Genomic DNA, 20,267 nt, shown 5'->3' with positions numbered 1-20,267 from the left:
GAGCACACTTACATTTATACTCCTGGATAAGAAATGAAAATATGAAGAATTGTGATGTAGTCTGTTCTGCACAATCTCCCTCATTTGCCATCACACTCTGTATCCAGTTAGCAGCCCACATTAGGACCAACCGTGTGTTCCCACACTTCACAGCAGAGTTTACGCCTCCCTGGCTCCCTCTCCTCACCTGCAGCGTGGAGCAGCGATGAGTTTCCTGAGGAAGGCAGAAATCAGTGACTTAGGTCACGCGAGATCTGTCACTTCCTCTATGACAGTAGTATTTTTATAAGAGCTATGCACTGGGATACTACAGCAGTCTGAGGGCATGTATGGAAGAATAAAAGCTCAGTAATTTTTTTATCCAAGTGATAATTAAGGGGAGTTTTCTCACTGGGAATTTTTCAGGACTGAGGAAATTCTAGAAAGCATGGCTATAGGAAGCTGTGAATGCAAAGTACTAAATTTTATAGGGTTGGATGTGTTTAATGTTTGACTTGTAGGGGGGCTAGTAATTGAAGAGACTGTTTTTCTATGAAAAGGTGCTTCCTTAGCAGCAGCAGTGTTTTCTGCTTTGTTTTTGTAGCGTTTTAGTTCTAGTAGCTCCTCAATAACTCACACCGCTGAGACACCATCGTGTGGCTTTTAGCAATTAAGCAGCATGATGAATGAAGAATGTCATATCACAGAAAACATTAGTCGACTTGTTTATTTGGATATTTGTCAGAACAAACTAGAAATGTGCTGAAGTATGAGCAACAGAAGTCTTCATTATGGAACTTCAGCAGATATTCTTAATGTACCTTCCAATCTTAGAATTGTTCCCCAAGTCCCCGGAAAATGAGAGATTAACCAGGGTTTGGTTTTATGTTTGTTTCTATGCACAACTAAGTGCAGCCCATTTTGTCCTTCTGCCTGATATAACAGTTGTCAGGAGTCTGGCTGTGCCATGGAAACTGGTTTGACGTCACTAATTCTGCTCAGACGGAGGATTAGAGCTCGACAAAGTAGATTTTAAAGACCGAGTCCTTTGTGCCTTGCAGTCCCAAGTGTTCCTCCCCCTCCCTCCATAAAGGATGGGCACTGTATACAGTACCAGGACTAAGACAGCCATGCAAGTGTGTTATTTATGATTCAGACAAAACTGAGCTGAATATCATCATCCTTGGGGAGAGAGACTTGTATGCTGTTGTGTGTGGGTGTGGGAGGAAGGGCTTTGCCAGGCAAACAAATACGCGTGCTTCTTCGTTTCACAGCATTTTTGTGGAAGGGGTGTTTTCTCTCCTGTCGTTTTGGTACAATTTTAAATACTGTCCTTTTTGTGTTAACTTAGGTACAGTGCATTCTCGCTTTATACTTTGTTGGTGTTGGATTTGTTTTTGTGCATTTTAGAGTGCAAATATTGTGTTTTGCATAAAGTACCTTCAAATTCTGACTTTTCACTAACTCTAACTCTACCCCCCTAGAAATTTTAAATTAGGGGAGAATATTTGAGAAACAAAAAATCTCAGTTGCCTCAAGGAGTAAACAGTTAAAGGCACATGCTTGCATAATTGTGACATATTTGATTATTGGTCTGCATCCATTTTGAAAACAGGGATGAGGTTTTTATTATCTTTGAGTTTTCCTGCATTGAAATCATTGCTTTGGTGAGGGAAGTTTTAAGCATCTATGTTGGTAAGGTCAAGATTTAATTTTTAAAATGCATTTGATAATGTTAAAGTTCATTTTTGGAAGACTTTTAAATTGTATTTCATTTGTGAGGAATGAAATAAAAAATGTAAGATTTTTGTTCAAGGGCACACGCAAGCGCCCCAGCCAATTAAGAGTATATCAGCGCACATAACCCAGCCGATCAAACCAGCGGTGATAGTTGATACCGTGAAAAACATCATCTTGAGATTGGCTTTTCCTCACCTGCTGTGCACGAGTGAGGACATAGCAATTCCTGGTTGTATAAGAAAAGGTTAAAGTAAAACACTACCTAAACCTATCAGGATGGGGTGCAACTGGTCAGGATTTGGGGTTACTTCTCAGAAAGCATATTGTGTTGCAGAAGATGTGGTAGCTCTCAGCTTCTACTTGATTGGGATCTGCTCTGAGCTGAAAGGTGACATTCCCATATATCCTAAAAATGTTTTGCTCTCCCTCTCTCCTCTTTGATAGATTTATTGAGATATGTTTCACATATTATAAAATCTACTCATTTAAAGTCTACAATTTGGTGGTTTCTAGTATATTCACTGAGTTGTGTAACCATCCCCACAATCTACTTTCAGAATATTTTTAACACCCTAAGAAGGTAAAGATATTTTAAACATCATAAGTTAATACTATAATGAAAATTTCCAGTAACTGAAGTGTCTTTTAATTCGGTTTGATCAAAGGGATTTCTCACAAATATAGATAAAATGAAATTACTAGAGACTAATTGCTCATTCACCAGTTTTTATCTTCGAGTAATTGGGTTTAACTCTTGATAGAGACTCTTACTCTCTTAAAATTTAAAAAGAAAAGCCTTTTCTGTCTTTGTGAAAGACAAAAGTAAAAAAATACAAGCATGATACAATCAATACAATTAATACATAATGTAATTAATACATTGACTAAATATTTCCATTGTTCTTCGAAACCGTAATATAACAATTTAAAATTTGAGATTTGATTTCTACACTTGACATGTTAATGGATTTCACTGCTTAGGAAAGTGTATATTGCCAATAAGGACTTCAGTTTCAAAAACAAAAACAGAAAAACAACTTGTTTTCAGTGATTCATTAAGCTGCGCGTCCAGACTTCCATTTGATGGTTGAAGAGGCATCTCGCCTAGAGGCTGGCAGATGGACTGGGTGACCTTTGGGGATTATTTCTTTTCAGATTTATGTCTAAACTAACTTAGATGCCATCTAATTGTATCTTTTATTATTTTGCATAAAAGGGGGTCTATCTAGTTCTTTTTTTTAATTGTTTAAAAAAAAAAAAGGCCTTGGGGGAAGTGAATACAGACGAATAATGAGAAAGTAAGTAGAAAAAAAGGAACCGGATCTGAGGACAGGCAGTAGGTGGGATCAGGTTGCAGTGGCCAAAATTTCTAAAACCGTAATTCCACACTTCACCCAAGCCACACATGCCTGCTAGCAACTAGTATGTTTACAACAGTGCTTTTCTCAAACTAATTTTTATTGATTTGTAGAGTTAGTAATTCCCAATAACTTTCTGACTTTAACTTTCATTAATCTCTAAAAGGCACAGTAGAAATTGAGCTTTGCCTCTTGGCAAAAGAATACGGTTTTGGGAAAAAAAAGAATATGGTTTGCTAAACTATAGAGTACCATGATTTTATTTTATTTTTTTTTAATATATTTTTAAAATTTGCTCGTTGGGGGAGGTAATTGGGTTTATTTATTTATTTACTTATGTATTTCTTAGAGGAGGTACTGGGGATTGAACCCAAGACCTCATGCATGCTATGCATGTGCTCTACCACTTAAGCTATGCCCTCCCCCTAGAGGTCCATGATTTTAGAGTCTACTCATTATTTAGCACCTGAATATCTACAAACCAGGGGAAGCAGGAGGTGCCAGACATAACCATTCATTCGTTGCCAGAGGCTTTTATCAAGTACCTGTTAATAGGCTCAGGACTTCGCAGTGTTTTGGAGAAAAGTGTATAGGACAAGGGCTATAATGTCTAGAAGCTTATGGGTTTTGGGTTTTTTTTTGAAGGAGAAAAATGTTTATACTCATAGAGTGATTAAATGCTCCAGGATGATAGTATGTGATGATACGTCAAATAAAAGCATACAAGGAGTAGGAGAGTGTTTTTACGAGTGAGAATTCTTGATGCTATGGCCAGAGAAGACCTCAGAGGATAGACATCAACTCCAGGAGACTGAAGATCTAATCTGGTCATGCCCCAGATTACTAAAACTGAGAAATGAGCTAATTGCAAACAAGAGCTATTTTTAGTTGATTGAGTTATGCCTCATTCACTGAGCAAGCATATCACATGCCGACAAAAGGCATGGAGAGATGTGTGTCAGGAAAACAGCTAGGTTATTCTGTTTCAAATAATTATATATCTCAATCTGTAGTTTACAGACAGTTGTATATTTGACTTCATCCTGTGTACTTGGTACATCTTCCTTTTCAGATCTAAAGGGGCGATTATCAACATTTCCTCTGCCAGTGGCCTGTACCCAGTTCCACTGTTGACCATCTACTCTGCAACCAAGGTGAGCAATTTTTTAGTAAATTATGTCAGAATAATTTTCCATTTGAGAAATGAGCATGGAACTTTCTTGAAGTTCTACCCTTAGCAGTTGTCAAATGGTCTGAGAAGAAAAGGAAAGTAGCCAATGCTGGTTTCAGAGGAGCCAGAGATGCAGATGCACTGATTGGTATCAGCTTTACAAATGGGGCAGCACCAAAATCTCAGATCCACAAATGCTTTTTTCTCCCAGTAGTTGACTGGTTTTTAAAATTGGTATTTGTACTTTCCAGTAGAGAGCTGGTCTAGGCCACTTAGCTCAGTTGATCAGAACATGATGTTTATGAGTCTAAGTTTGGGGATTTGATTCATGAATGAGTCAGCTTCGTACAGATTAAGTTCCAAGGCTGTCCAGCCGAGTAGAAGGATTGAAGCTAGTCAGCACATAAATACACACAGTAGGCACGAGAGAGACAGGTGAGAGGGTGAGTGTTCTGCCACATTATTCAGAATTCACAGATATTTATTGTCACTTCTAGAGTGAGACAAGAATTTCTGAGAACTCTCTGTAAAATGTCATAATTCTATACAACATCACCATTCACCTCATCACGTTACTGCTAGGACGATAATTTAGAATGCATTTCATACTGCCTGCAGGTCAAAAGCATTTTCAAATACATTGTTGAAGCAGAGGATGCATCTCTGAAATAAAAATGACCATTGAGATGCTGAAATTAAACAAGCTTTTAGGGGAAAATGAGCAAAATAAAATACATGATAAGAACTTGCAATATGACAGGGAAGGAAAAGAGCAAAACGCCCACCTTCTTGTTCACTTGGCTTTTTGTTCCCTGGAAGAACTTAAAGTGACGACGTACTATATTTTGAAAAAGCTTGGCACCACCCCCAAATCCTATGATCTACCTGCTTTCTGTATCTCTAAAACATACAGTAAGCATGTTTAATATGAGCACCATGTTTCTTGAAGCAATTGGTGACTTCAACTTCTTCTTGCCTGTTCTGCTCTGTGGACACAAGATGATGACTAATGGAGCCCTGGTAGAGTCATCACTGATACTTCAAGCCCACGGTGGAGTCCACATTTGAAAAAAATGGTACATTATATTTTACAAATAGATTTAAAGTTGTTCTGGTGGAAGAAGGGGGGCTGTCATGTTCATCTCTGGACTTCTTGGCTCTTGCCATCCCAAAGGACCAAGTGGATGCATGCTCTTCTCTTTACTGACAACAAAATCCCCAAAGAACATAGCTGAACAGAATTCACGTTGTGTTTCCGTTTGACTGGCAAGTGGAGAGGACGAATACATCCTTTGTTATATAATAAGACATTTCTTCTTGGAAAGTAATTTTCTGAAAAAAAGAAAAGATAGGAAGAACCTTTTCCAGTTAAGTCAAGTTTGATCTGGATATTATGTTTAGCTAGAGAATACTTAATTCAATGGCAGATAAAAACAACTTGATGTTCTGAGGTGTGTTTTTAAGGTCTCTTCTGCATTTGAAATAAAAAGAATGATTAGAAGCTATAGTGTTAAATGGTTAGTTGATCATTTTTGTTGCCATGGCTACAGATCGGGCAGATTGATGTAATGTGCATGTGTGTTCTCACTCCCACCCCGTCCCAGGCTTTTGTAGATTTCTTCTCCCAGAACCTCCATGAGGAATATAAGCGCAAGGGCATCATTGTGCAGGTGAGTGGAGTTTGTTTCAGTTAAGCATCCCTGTTTTTGTGTGGTTTCCACGGCAACTGTTGCTGTCTTGGCAATGAAAGAAAATCACATTCCTAAGTGAATGTGACGTTGGCACACCATTAAAGACACGGTTTCTTTTTCCTTTATGCACTTAAGTCTAGATTTTGAACAATTATTCCCTAGAATGTTTAAGTGGTAACACGTAAGGTAGAACTAAATGCAGTATGAACAGTTGAGGCATAATAATTGTAATTTCTCAATTTTTATTTTTGAGAGAATTAGACTGTCAATATCTCTTAGCTGCCAGGCACATATGTAAGATGTGCCATGACTGTTCCAAAGCCACTCATTATCACAAGAGGCAGAGAGCTGAATAAAGAGCTAACTCTTACTGGAGCAAGGGTGACTGCATCCACCAGGATGATGTAGGTGTGGGAGTGATTTTTTTTAATCCTGGTAAAATAGACATAACCAAAAGCACCATTTCAACCACTTTTAAGTATGCAGTTCAGTGGCTTTCAGTATATTCACATTGTTGTGCAACCATCACTACCTTCCATCTCCAGAACTTTTTTCATTTCCCAAAATGAAACTCTATCCATTAAACAGTAACCTTCCATTTCCCCCTGCCCGAGCCCCTGACAGCCACCATTCTATTCCTGTCTCTGAATTTGACTATATGAGTGGAATCACATAATCACATAATCACATAGCATAATGTCTTCAAGTTTCATCCATGTTGTAGCATGGGGCAGAATTTCCTTTTTAAGGCTGAATAAAATTCCATTTTATGTATACACCGCATTGTGTTTATCCATTCATCTGTCGATGGACATTTGAGTTTCTTCCACTTCTTGGCTGCTGTGAAAAATGGTGCTGTGAACATGAGTGTATACCTATCTTTTTGAAAACTTGCTTTCAGTTCTTCTGGATATGTACCCAGAAATGAAATTGCTGGATCATATAATAATTTTTTTTTGAATAATCACCTTCTGTTTTCCATAGTAGCTATCCTATTTTACAGTCCTACCAGCAGTGCATAAGGGTTCCATTTTCTGTACATCCTCACCAATAAATACTTCTTTTCTTTTTGTTTGTTTGTTTTTAATAATTGCCATCCTAATAGGTGTGAAGTGGTATCTAATTGTGGTTTTGATTTTGACTTGCATTTCCTCAATGATTAGTGATGTTGAGCATCTGTTCAAATGTTTATTGGCCATTTGGCTGTCTTTGGAGAAATGTCTATTCAGGTCCTTTGCCCATTTTTTCATTGAGTTGTTTGCTTTTATTTTTGAATTGTGAGATTCTGGATATTAACTCTTTATTAGATATATTAGATATATGATTTGCAAGTATTTTCTCCCATTCCAAGGGTTACCTTTTCATTCTATGGATAGTGTCCTTTGATGCTCAAAAGTTTTACATTTTGATGTAGTCCAGTTTACCCATTTTTTGTTATTGCTGCCTGTGCTTTTGGTGTCATATCCAAAAAAAATCACTGCAAATCAAATGTCATGAGGCTTTCCCCCTATGTTGTCTTTCAAGAGTTTTATAGTTTTTAGCTCTTAGGTTTAGGCCTTCCATCCATTTTGACTTAATTTTTATAGAGACCCTCTTTTTTTTTTTAAAAAAAATTGAAGTGTAGTCAATTTACAATGTTGTGCTTATAGAGACCTTTGATTTTATTATGTAACTAACAGATACAGTGCTGTACAAATACAATACAAAATACGAGAGGAAGCAAATATAGGAGCTTTTAAGGGTATCTATCTCAAATCAGCTATTGTTCAACACCAAGAGATAATGGTTCACAGTATTTCCATCCTTAGGCACATTTTTAACAATGTCTTGGGGAAACTGCAATCCTTACCCCTTTCCTGCTCCTGCCCACAACCTGCCCCTGCCTCTTCACACCCCCAGTGTTCATGGCTTTCAATTCTGTGAGCCTGGTGTTTTCCTTTTTGTAACTTGAAGCCTCCAATGATCAATCATCATAGTAATAGCTAATATTTGAGGGGATACTTTTCAGGCACAGTGCTGAGCACTTGTTGCGTGTCCAGTTATTTCATTGTGTCTCATAATGACCTCATAAGACGGTGTGATCATCATCATCTTTAAACATCAGGGTTCAGAGAGGTTAAGCCACTTGCTAATGTCGAACCAGGACTCAAGTCACCAAAGCCTTTGTTTTTAACCACTGGGCTACTTGCTCCAGGCCTTTGGGACAGCGTTGAAACCTTATTGGCTTCATTTGTGCTCAGGCAGCCACGTGTCAGAGGGGTGCTGGGCTGCCTAGTGCCATTTCCTCCTTTCTGTCTTTAGGGTGAATGTTTCCTCATCTTCTAGGGTCAGTTTAGTGCTTCCTCTAAATTCTTACCTGAGGTGTCCCCCAAGGGAGTCTCTAGATGTCATAGCCCTTTGGTGTTATTCCGATTTGCAGCTTCCCATCAATACTGGGTACACTGGGGAGGATAGGGCTTTCGAGAATCCTGAATTTTATATATGGAGCTATCCTACTCTCCCCTTTCCCCCTTCTTTGACACCAGTCATTTTAATGCTAAGCGCTCCAGCCTGCTCGGTAGAACGAGTTGTATTTTGGTAGCAAGGAAATCAGCAAAGCATTCATGGGAGGTAAAGGCATCAGTTGTGCCATTTTTTCATTCTGATGAATCTGTTGTATTCAAGCCATTAATTTAATACTTTTTAAACCATCTACTGAGAGTCCTGCATCTACTAAGCAGGATCTTAAAGGTCCATTGGTAGGTGACCTATAAGCAGTGTGACCAGAAGCTGCAAGTGTTTCAGTGACAAAAGGGAATCTTAGGCTTTGTGAGCATAGACGAGCAGTATCTAAAATTCTGTCAACACACAAGACTGTCTCTTCCTTTTTTCCGCATCTGGTTTCCTTCAAAGATCTTTTCTCCATACTCTCTGCCTCTTGATTTGCTGCAACTAGAAGCTACTACAAAAACATATTAGCATTTGGTTTACTTTGATAAACTTTTATTTTTCCTTAATCATGAATGATAGATTATGTAATTTCATTAATGACTGCCTTCCTTCACAGGAATTCATTCAAGGTTTAAACTTAGAATGAATTTGGTGAAAAAAATAAGTGCTGAACTGTTAGTGAGGAAAGTACAATTGTCCTGTTTCTTTGGGAACACATGAGAATGCTGAAGTAGAAGACGATCTCATATTGATTCTGACCAAGGGGATCAAAAATGTGGGATCTCAATGAAGCTCAGTTAAAAAGTATTGTTTTTTTCTCTGGTGGTGTGTTAAGTCTGCACATTTTTTGGTCCAGGAGTATTTATCAGCTGGCTTCCCCTTCCACTCTATCCCGCATACTGTTTCCTGGGTGATCTTGTTAAAAACAAGTCTGATAACGTTGCTTTGCTTCGTAGCCCTCCAGGGGCTGCCTGTAGTGTTTAGCATTGAATTCAGACCCCACAAGGCCATCACCTCTCTTGTCACTGTATCATCCCACTCTGCGTTCTGGCTGGAGTGGACGTTGTAGTGGCCGGTGTGTGCTCTGCCCTCTGCAATGCCCACAACTGGCCCCTCTGCCAGCCTGCCCTCTCCCCAACTCCTCTCCCCAACTCCTCTCCATGTCCACACTCCGCATCTCTCTGCCCCGTTCACACCTGAGCCTGTGGACCCCGTCCATCTTTCAGGGCTTCTGTCACACTTCACCTGCCCTGGGAAGCCTTATCTCGGCTGCTGGTATGTTTGGTTATGCCTTCCCTTCTGCCCTCTTATTTCTTATTATATATGTCTGGCTGGGACTCTCTGGCCTGGAACTGTCCCCGTTCCAGTGTATTCTTGAGAACAGGCTTTTGATTGTGTTTGTCTGTGTGTTGCTAATGGCACATGTAATTCCAGGCACACTAGAGACCTGCCATTTCCTGGCATCGCAGAGACTGGCTGTGCATGTCCATGCTTTGTGATACACAGCCCTCTGTTTTAAGGCTTTTCAAGCTTCTTCTGTTGCTCCCATATACCTCTGGTCTTGAATTTTCAAACTCAGTATTTAAAGGGTTTCCCAGCTAATGTTCTAATGCCAAGTTTCAGTTTCTTCTAACTTTGGAAGGAAAGTTCTCTTTTTAGGTCTGCCTCCATGTGAAGGTCCAACAGATTGCTCTTTGGGGAGAGGAAGAGAGTAGGTTTCTCAAATTCTAGGTTGTTTTATATTCATTGCTAATTAATCATTTTGTCTTTGCTTTTCAATCCCCTTCTTTCCTATAATTATGTACAGGCATTTAAAATTTCCTCCATGAATTCAGATTTGCCAATATACAAGCATTTCCTGGAAATGCAAGTAAGTAGCAACAAGTGATACAAGTGTCCTGGAGGTGAATTTTGACTCTGTCTGTTGAGGATAAGAAGTACATTCTCGTAAATCTTATCAAAATTGTGCTCTGTTGGTAAGAACTCTCTGTTCTCATTATAAACCCAGGCAAAATTATGCTTAACTCTTTCAAAGGGCAAAATCATAAGTGATCTGACTGGCTAGTTAGTGGGCCCCAGTACCCGATTCCTTCTGTGTGCCCCGTACCAACTTGCTGTTAATGCTGAGCAGGTAAGAAATTGCTAAGACTAAGATGGCATCCTAAAACAACACTTCTTGAACTCTTATTCTGTAAAACTTTCACAAACCGTCTTGTTTTTTTAAAAAACTTTTGATTTGGAAATAATTTCAAGTCTACAGAGAACTCGTAAGAATAAGAATAGTACAAAAGACACCCCAATACTCTACCCAGATTCACTTATTGTTAACATTTTACTCCATTTGTTTTATCATTGGGAAGTGAGCTGCATACATCATGTTTCCTTACCTCTAAATCCTTTAGTGTGTATTTCCAAAGAATAAGGATATCCTTTTAGATAACCACAATTCAGTTACCAACTTTAGAATTAACATTGTAGTATTTTTTTTTAATTTTTTGGGGGGGTGGTAATTACGTTTGTTTGTATGTTTGTTTATTTAATGGAAGTACTGGGGATGGAACCCAGGACTTTATGCATGCTAAGCATGTGCTCTACCACTGAGCTAGCTATATCCTCCCCTGATGTAGTATTTTTGTCTAATCTGCCCTTTGTATTCCAATTTTTGACTCCATGGTGTCCTCTATAGCATTTTTTTAATCCTCCTGTAAAGAATTCAATCTAGGACCAGGTATTATACAGCTTTCCTGTCTCTTTAGTTCCCTTTAATCTGGAATACATCCATGGCTCCTTTTAATCAAACATTCCTCATTTGGGATTTCTCTGATGATTCCTCATGGTTAGATTCAGGTTATGCTTTCCTGGCCAAAATTACATATGTGACATCGTATCTGTCTCAGGGCATCGCATTCAGAGACACATGATACCCACCTGCCCCTCACTGGTGATGTTGATTTTGAGCCTTCATTCGAGTTACCCAGTTTCTCTGCTCTGTCATTACTGTTCTTCCCCCTTGCACTAATGAGCCACTTGTGGGGAGACACTTTGAAGACCATGCAGATGTCCTGCTCCCTATTACAGTTTTCTCTACATTTAGCATCAAGCAATGATTCTTCACAAATCTGGCTTATGAAGAGCTTTTTGATGCTAAAGAATTTATGAAGCCCTGCCCAGATATTTAGCCACTTCAAACCAAGAAGTCACAGCTCTCTCAGTCCAGGCTGTGGTTTTATGCAGACTGCATTTATGACTGCTGTGCTCAGAGGCAGTGAGGGAAGGATGCCGAGCCCAGAGTCAACCAACCAAGGTTTTAGCTCTGATGTCCCCATAGAAAGCTGCTTCATTACTGTGAGACTCAGCCTCCCCCTTCAGCAGGTGGGGACACATGATGTAGCATCTGTAAAAACACTGAAAACTGTGAAATGGGAAGAAAGAAATTTGCATTTATTTACTGTCTACAACATGCCTCATATTTTCACCTACTTTGTTATCCTGTTTGAGACAGACATTAACCTAGTCCCATTTTACGAATGGGAAGCTAACAATCAATAGGAATCATGTAACTTGCCTCAGGTCAGTGCAGCTCACCAGCCAGCGCAGCGCCTGCCCCTGGCCAGCTCTTTAGTGAGGCAGGGAGGAGGCCAAGGGAATCAGACACAGTCCCTGTCCTCAAGGCACCCACAGAGAGAGAAGACAGAGATTTAAACACATGACAATGACAAGGGATACTAAGTCCAAAACTAGAAGCATATATCGTGTTCCACATGCCCTCAGTCAAGAAACACTGAGAAGGAGCTAGCAGGGAGCTGGGGACGCAATGGCAGAAAGACAGATGGAGTCCCTGCTGTGGCAGAGTTGATGTTTAGTGGGAAGGAGACAGATAATAAATAAGCAAATACAGGACTGAGATGGTTTTACATAGTGTCAGCCCTGTGAAGAACCTAAAGGCAGCTGCTATGTTGGGGAATGTGGGAAGGAGTAGGAAATTTACCCATCTGTGTTGGTGATGTGGGTTTGGATAACACCAAGGTCTGTGCTCTTTCTGCAATGCCTTCTTGCTTCTCCTTGGGTGTTACTCGGCATCTTGGTTTTCTTCCCTGGAGCTGGGAAGCCAGGTCTCTGGAAGCACTCTCAACAAGGAGATTATTTGCTAACTAAAACCATCCCGTAAAGTTTAGTTGACCTGACTCTCTACCCGAGGAAAGATGAGGAGGCAAGTGGAGACCACCCAGACCCAGAGAAGGCGGGTATTAATTCGGTTAAAAATGTAGCTTTAAATCAGCTTAAATTTAGAAAACAAATAGGATGAATTGAGAAGAGGGAGAAAACAAAATTCAAGTTTATTTTTTAAATGAAAGAAGATATTCCTATTTTATGTTTTGGTAAAACATTCTATTGCTCAGAGTAATCATATAGATCTACCAGGCTTCACAGAGCTAGAAAGCCAAACATGGAGACATGGCTGTCAGGATTGCAAAGCAAATGTAAGTCCTCATCCATTCTTCTCATTAGTTGCCAGTGACAATAAAAGAAGGTAATGGAGTGTATCTTTAGTGCAAACAGAGTCTAAATACAGAGAACTATAAAGCAACAGAAAGATTCCCCCAGGATATATTCATATCTGGTCAACTGCACCAATGTAAGAAATGGCTTAAGAATAAAATTAGTCCTGTTGGGATCATTGGACCCAGATCCCTTCCAACTAGGTGAAGCCCCATTTTTTATCAGTGATGATGTCTTTTTTTTTTCTTGGCCTTTTACAACAGTGTTGTACCACAAGCACTAAAAACCTAAGATGTCCTTTAATCCTTCAAACCACATTAAATCTGTATCCAGAAAGGACTCAGATATCCGGGTGGCTACCTCAGTCATTTTGTATAGGTTCTTACACCTCTTATAGGATATAAAAATTCAGCCAAGTTTTTCTTTCCAAATTCATTCTGAAAAATATAAATCTTAGAAAACTTAGAAAATAATTGCTGAGTTCAAATCCCATACTCTTTAACTGATAGTATGTTATTTAATCCTCATAATACAATAGGGAAGATGCTTTATCCTCCAATGAAGCTCAGCATTTTGCTCAAGATCTCACAGCTCATAAGTGGTCAAGTGGAATCTGAATCCAAGTCTGTCTGACTTCAGAACTGATGTTTTTTCCCCCTGTACCCTGCTTATTCTTTCCATCAGGAAATCCTACTGACTTTAGTTTATCCTTTAAATATATCCACTTTCTGGCAGGGGAAGCAGAGGGCATAGCTCAGTGGTGGAGTACATGTTTAGCATGCACGAGGTCCTAGGTTCAATCCCCAGTACCTCCATTTAAAAAGTAAATAAATAAGCCTAATTTAAAAAAAATCCACTTCTGATGACTGCCATTCCTACTACTCTAATTTGAGCCACCATGACCTCTTGTCCTGGACACTTGGGGGTGCCTACGCTCAGCCTTGCCTGTAGCTCCCACAGTTTGCTCCTAACAGTCAGAGTGATCTCTTTAAAGCACAGTCCAGATCATTTCTCTCCCTTCACTGAGACCTTTGCTTATGTGTAACCACGTCACATATATGTCACCATATCACAGAGGGCTTTCTTGATCACCTACAGGATCAGCTTCCATCACCTCCTTCCTTTACTCAGGTTTATTTTTCTTCCTTTTTATCATCACCTGCCAATGTCGTATACATTCTTTTACCATTTGTTTGTGGTCTGTGTACATCCACCCCCTAGTGCCCCCACCCCCATTAAAATGTAAGCTCTGTAAGATTAGGGACTTTATTTTTGTTCATAAATGTATTACAAGTGCCTAAAACAGTGTTCTAGTAGGTGCTCAGGAAATCCTTGTTAAATACATGCCTTCATTGAGGTAACACTGTTTTTCCTCTTGTTCCTTGAATGTTAACATCTGAATTCCACATACTTGGAAGTAGGTCATTTGTAAGACTATCAGGCAGCCAGGATGGATCAAGGATTTTCTTTGTGCAGAGCCCAGCATTTTAACTCCTTCATTCTGGGCTCAGGTGCCCGGGTTTATATCTAATGTTACTATGGGGCCTTTGCTCAGTGCCATAGAATCAGAGATCTCAGCACCATCAGAATGACTTCTTTTTCCTAACATTTTCTAGGAAGTCCAAGGGTTTTTACCAGTGAGACAATCAAGGGTCCTTTTGTGGAAATGCTCATTTCATGGTCTACAAACTCCAAAACTAGGATCTATGTATATAATTGTTCAGGTTTCCTGGAGGATATCAGATCCTGAAATGGAGGGTGAACACATGGACTTAAGGAGAAAAGATTCCCTGAAACACCATCAGAGCCGCAGCCTCAGCCTTAGAAGCGTGTGGCAGCTACCCTGGTGAACTTAGTGCTCATAAGACAGATTAGACACCATGTCGGGAATTCTATATTGTGCAAATAGACTGGAGCCTGGCATCCTCTGGATCCACGTTTCCCAAAGCATGGTTCTGAGTTGTTCGGGTCATTTTTCAATTCGAGAAGGCATGCTTGGTGCACAGATGACAACATGAAAGACACTCCACCAGCAGAAGCTAGAAGGTTCAGTGTTTGAGTCTTGAACACCTGCCTCCCAGCATCAGGCATCCATCTTTCCCCGACTCTGTGACATTAAGTTGTAGGAACCTTCCTGTTCTGAACCAAGGCCCCCTAAACTGTTTCCTAAAGACTAGATACCTAAGCAGGCTACTCAGTGGGTGAGGTAAAGGACTGAGTTTGTCTCCAGGGATTTTTTTTTTTTAGTAGACTGAGCAAAGGCAAAACATCCAGAGCTTTGCTTTATGGCCTAGTGAACCATTTTCAGTTTGGGATTCTAAGTGTGAAGACCAGGGCACTTGCCTGTATCTGAAGCTGTCAAGGTTCAGGTTGTCTCCAAGCTGGCAATATTTTTAATGGCAAATTGTTGAGCTTCAGCAACTTTTAAAATTTCTTCTGCCCCAAGTACTTCCTATAAGTTTGAGAATCCTCTGACCTGTTCACTGTAATGTTTCCCCACGTAGGTGGGAAAAATGGATTATCATTTATTGGGTTTTTGTTTAACTGTTGAAGGATGTAGCTAGGATGATATTTTGTCATATATTTCTTTTACATAACTTGAAACACTGCTTTTTAAATTCTGGGCAAGTTACTAAGACCTATAAGTTTGCCTTTGTTTAGATAGATAATCTTTCTTAAGCTTCAGAATATCTAAAATTTTTGGTTTAAATTCTCATATGACATTGTCAACTTCCCGGTGTAATTAACTTTCTGGACTGCAGCAGTAGAAAGGGACCCCTGTACAATATTCAGTGTTGTCCAAAATGAACTATTCTGTTGCTAACTTATTCAATACATCTTCTTTGCTCCCCCGGTCCATGCTAGGCACTGTTCTAAGCACTGGCAGTATCACGGTGAAAAAGACCATGTCACCACAGAGCTTATGCTGTAGAAACGGATACTGTCAGTGATTGGATGTAATTTTTTGAGCTGTTTAGCCTTACTCCTGCCACTGCTTCCCACGTTTCCGATGTCTGAACCGTACTGAACTACACGTGGTTCCCTGAGAACAGCGTGCTCTCCTATGTCTCCTTTTCTTTGGTCCTGCTGTCCCCATTACCCAAAATGTTCTGCCCTTATTTGTTTAGCTAGCAGACTCCCCACTTTATAAAGACTTAGCTGAAAAGTTACTTCATCTCTGAATCCTTTCCATCCTCTGTGAGGCCATATTAACTGCCTTGATTTTAAACCACTGTGGAAATAAATATCCTCTCCAGAATAGAACTGACAGGCGTCTCTTGTCCCCACCTCCAGAGCCAGGACCTTCTCTAGACTAGGGGGATGGTTTAGCTGAATGGTGAGTTAACGTGTGGCGCCATCAAGTGGTTCAGCCAGGCAGTGCGACTCAATTCTTCTACAGGGTCAAAACAGTCCGATTTATGCCAGAGCGAGCGAGCAGGAGGGAGAAAGGATTGTAATACAATTATGTAATCAGAAGGTATCATTACTAGACCACCTTTATGTTGAGATGCTCAAAACTGTACAGTACTCTTGGCAGGCCTATGGTCTATAGATAGGAAGGGTTTTTTTTTTTTTTAATCTTTTGTAACCAGGAACTCTGAGACACAGAGATGTGGCATGGTTTTCTTATATTCCTTCATTATTTGAGTCAGAGTATATGCATAAACTCTTTGCTTTGTTTGCTACTCAGGTCGATGAACAAACTTTTCTTTCCCTACCCATTGGTAGACCCTCCTTAAGCTCGGCCTTTCATGCTGTGTGTTAGGCTGAGCTCTCTCTTTGGTTTGTGCTCTCACATACTGGATCCTTGTATAAGCATGGTTTTAAAATTAAAGACCTTTTTGACAAAAAAAAATTGCTCTTTAAGTAAGGGATAAATGAATAGTAATTTCAATAAACAAATTCTTTAAAGTCTAAAAGTCACCTAATCAAAATTGGCCCTGGTATTGAAGTATTTTGGGGAAGTTAACTTACTTTGTGTAGGTTTGTGGCTGCAGGGACTAAGAGAAAGATGGAGAGGGACAGTGAGGAGGCCCTTGGGTTCATGGTTCTTAACAGGTAGGCTGAAGTTTGTATGGATTTAAAAAAAAAAAAGTTTCAGCCCACCTGTTAAGGAGGGTGACTCACACTTGGAAGTGGGAAAAATACAAAACCAAACCAAAGAGATACAGGAACTCCCCAGCTCTCAGCAGGAAGGAAGTCTAGAACACATCTTAATTTTATTTCTGCTTCTAGTAATGAAGTTCTTGATTTTGACCACCATGTGTTGAAACAGATCCTCTTTAATAGATGTTTCATTGTAATTTACACCCTGGCCTCTCACACGTGGCAGACAGTACATTCACTCCTTGGTGTGCAACTATGCCCAAGTTATTTCAAACTAGAGAAGGAACCTTGTGAGTCATGACTCAGGTGCTGTTGTAATAGGGATTCCTTACATTCTGTGTTGAAGTGTATCCAAAATGTAGCAAGTGTAAGAAAAAAAGAACAGAGTGAGGTTCCTCTAAAAGGTAGCGTCCAGATTTGTCCTCCCACACTAGTCAAGCTGTTTCTATAACGTTATCCTGTCTCCCCCAACAAAGAAAAAAGTTAAATAAAAAAAAAAAAGGGAGGTGATCCTGTCATATCAATAGCAAAGTTTAGAAAACTCAGAAGCAGAATGGTAAGAAACTAGGGAGGAAATGTGGTAGCCCAAAGCTGCAAACGAGAAATGTTTATTTTAGAGGGACCAAAGCTGTTAGAATAAGCTTAATAACTGTAAATTATGGAGAAAATTAATATAATGTCTTTAGGGGGGTAAAATGTCAAAAATCTCCTGGGTGGTGGTTCTCTAACTATTATGCTGAGTCAGAGTGGAAAGCATCCTGTCCTGAATCCCTGCTCTCTAGATTTGTTTAACGCTTTCTTTTTAAAGGCTCAAAAAAAGGTACGTTTCTGCTTATTTTTAATACTTTCTCTAGTCTCCAGCTCTGTTGTGTTGGTAGATTGGTTTTTTACGATTTGTTTTAACGCTGTCATTTGTTCTATCAAGGTAGTTTTAGATAATTGCTTCTCTTTTCTTCTCTCTCTCTCTAAAGATACAAACTTTAGATTTCTTCAGAGTGTTTCTGCCACTAAGAACAGTAAAGCATCACTGTGAATTCTGAGTTTGTGACCTTCCTAATTAATGGCATGGTTTTGGGGGGTGGGGTATGTTGTCTTTCCAGAGTGTCCTCCCCTACTTTGTTGCTACAAAACTGGCTAACATCCGAAGGCCAACTTGGGATAAGCCCTCTCCAGAGGTGTTTGTGAAGTCTGCAATTAAAACCGTCGGCGTGCAGTCCCGAACCAACGGCTACCTGATCCATTCTCTTATGGTATGTAGATCTGTAAGTCCCAAATCAGCACTCTGAATCACATCGAATCACAAAATAGTATGTGATACATTAGCTTGTATACGTTATCTAGACTTAATAACAAGGCATCTGTGTTTTATTTTATTTTAAACAGTACACCCAAGAACTCTAAAATCTACCTATAAATGAAACAATAATACAGTAAAACTTAATAAGAGCGTATGTTTCAAATGACTTCAAATTATAGGCCTTAATTACATGTCTCCCCACTTCTTTCCCTATAGGCCTCAGTCATCTCAATCCTGCCTTCCTGGCTGTATTTTAAAATGGCCATGAATATAGGCACTTCCATGCGGGCTCGCTATCTGAAGAAAAACAAGAAGAACTGAGAATTGATAATTGAATGGAGGAACTTGGCCAGATGCTCCAGCCTAGGCACGTTCACAGCAAGGCACCCACCATCTCCAGATCTTCATTTGTCATGTTAATAGTTGCTGATAAAGCTAAAAGTTGTCATAATTGGGCGGACAGCAGAAGTTGCTTTTAGGAGTTCCTGACATATATTCTGGGAGCTACTAGGAGTTATTTTGAAGTTTAACATAAATACTCATATCAAATGGCTATAAAACTAACATTAAGAAGAACTGCTTAATAGGAAGGAACACACAATGATGGCAAATCACAGAATGATAGAGTCAGACATAAGGCTCAAGAGTTTCATCTGGTCCCAAATGCCAGTCATGATGATTCTTGTATTTTCTCCAAAACATAGTTTAAAAAGTATGTTTTAAAATTGCCAGCTACTCTTTTTTGCTTTTAACACTTTGAGGGAGTGGAGATATTAACTGATTCACTTATGGGAGGACATACTCAATTTGCATAGCTCTTGGTAAGGTTTTCTGAAAGTCTGTCTCTGTTTATACATTTATATGGCACTTCTTCTTTCTCAAGGGTAGCTAATGATGTAAAAATAATGAAGAAATATGGAGTTATTTTTGACACAGGAAACCCACTAAAAAATGCTTTCCTCTAATACGTATGTCTTCTCAGTTTAAATGTATATAAATGATGAATGCTATATGGTATGACTTATAAAGGTAAACAGGCCAAAATGTACATTGAGATGGGCAGACCCCACGGTGCCACTAAAACCCTGACCCAAGAAAGTGGCCTGCTTGGACCCCAGCTGTGGTTTTTCTGCACTGCATCAAGATTACTCACATATGTGACAGCAGACTACTTGTAGAACAATGATGGCATTATACTTTTAAATTGGTGCCCTATAGATATCGACATAATTAGTTTTAAAAAATGATATAACCATGGTATTGATTGCGAATATATTTCTTTGGTGTTTGAAATTAAGGCCATTTTTACACTGGTTTAATATAAATTAAGACTTACTTTAATCCTGCTACATAACTTGTTTGGGGAAATTGCTCAGAAGTAACTCAGTGTTGTGTAACATGCAATATAGAAGGTAGGTCTTTGCCTAGGCTGTGGTTCCCAGGCTCTGAGTTTAGGTACCAGTAAATTTGCAAAAAAAAAAAAAAAAAAAAAAAAGGAAAGAGAAAATTAATTAGTGTGCTGAAGTGTTTCTACTGTTTCTAGCTTTTAAACTTGCCCGCTAAGGACATAAAACAAAAACAGAAAAACCCAAATTTACCATCTGCTATTGGCATCATTATATAAAAGGCATTTAGCACCCTCAAAATAGGAAGAACATCATCTGAGAATGAAGAATAGTCATTTAAATTGAATAAATTTAGCTTTATGAAAAACACATTGCCTTTTTCTCTCATTTTCTTGTAGAAATGGTAAAACCACAATGAACTGGACAGTATCTCGTTTGCCTTCACATATTTGTTGGTTGATTGTTGTGGCTTTTGATGGAGAGTTGGCAGAGGGGGTAGGGATTGGTTTGCAAGTATACAACATACATCTTTTATCCCATTTAAAAAACAGTTGTATTCTGGCTAGGAAATCCCTTAGCGATCTCTAAACTTCTGAGCTATGGCTTTGATTGCTTCAACTTAGCAAGTATCCTCTTGTATTTGACACT

At 39.3% G+C, this 20,267-nt stretch overlaps 1 protein-coding gene and 1 long non-coding RNA gene across 2 annotated transcripts in view; one reads left to right on the top strand and one right to left on the bottom strand.

The window, feature by feature from the left end:
- HSD17B12 (hydroxysteroid 17-beta dehydrogenase 12) overlaps positions 1–19,988 on the top strand; it is a 135,518-nt gene extending 115,530 nt beyond the window's left edge. Inside the window, exons 8-11 of the mRNA XM_011000605.3 lie at positions 4,150–4,231; positions 5,853–5,918; positions 18,077–18,226; positions 18,490–19,988. Of these exons, the coding sequence (XP_010998907.2) occupies positions 4,150–4,231; positions 5,853–5,918; positions 18,077–18,226; positions 18,490–18,594 (403 nt within the window). The 3' untranslated portion in view covers positions 18,595–19,988. The remainder of the gene's footprint in view (positions 1–4,149; positions 4,232–5,852; positions 5,919–18,076; positions 18,227–18,489) is intronic.
- The window catches only part of LOC116155319 (uncharacterized), a 33,679-nt gene continuing 18,108 nt past the window's right edge, over positions 4,697–20,267 (bottom strand). Inside the window, exon 2 of the long non-coding RNA XR_004139197.2 lies at positions 4,697–5,580. This is a non-coding gene — a long non-coding RNA (uncharacterized LOC116155319). The remainder of the gene's footprint in view (positions 5,581–20,267) is intronic.

The sequence above is a fragment of the Camelus dromedarius genome, chromosome 12, assembly GCF_036321535.1.
Source record: "Camelus dromedarius isolate mCamDro1 chromosome 12, mCamDro1.pat, whole genome shotgun sequence".
Classification (NCBI taxonomy): Eukaryota; Metazoa; Chordata; class Mammalia; order Artiodactyla; family Camelidae; genus Camelus; species Camelus dromedarius.
The sequence above is the reverse complement of the archived record's forward strand: the minus strand, read 5'-3'. Positions and strand labels throughout refer to the sequence as shown.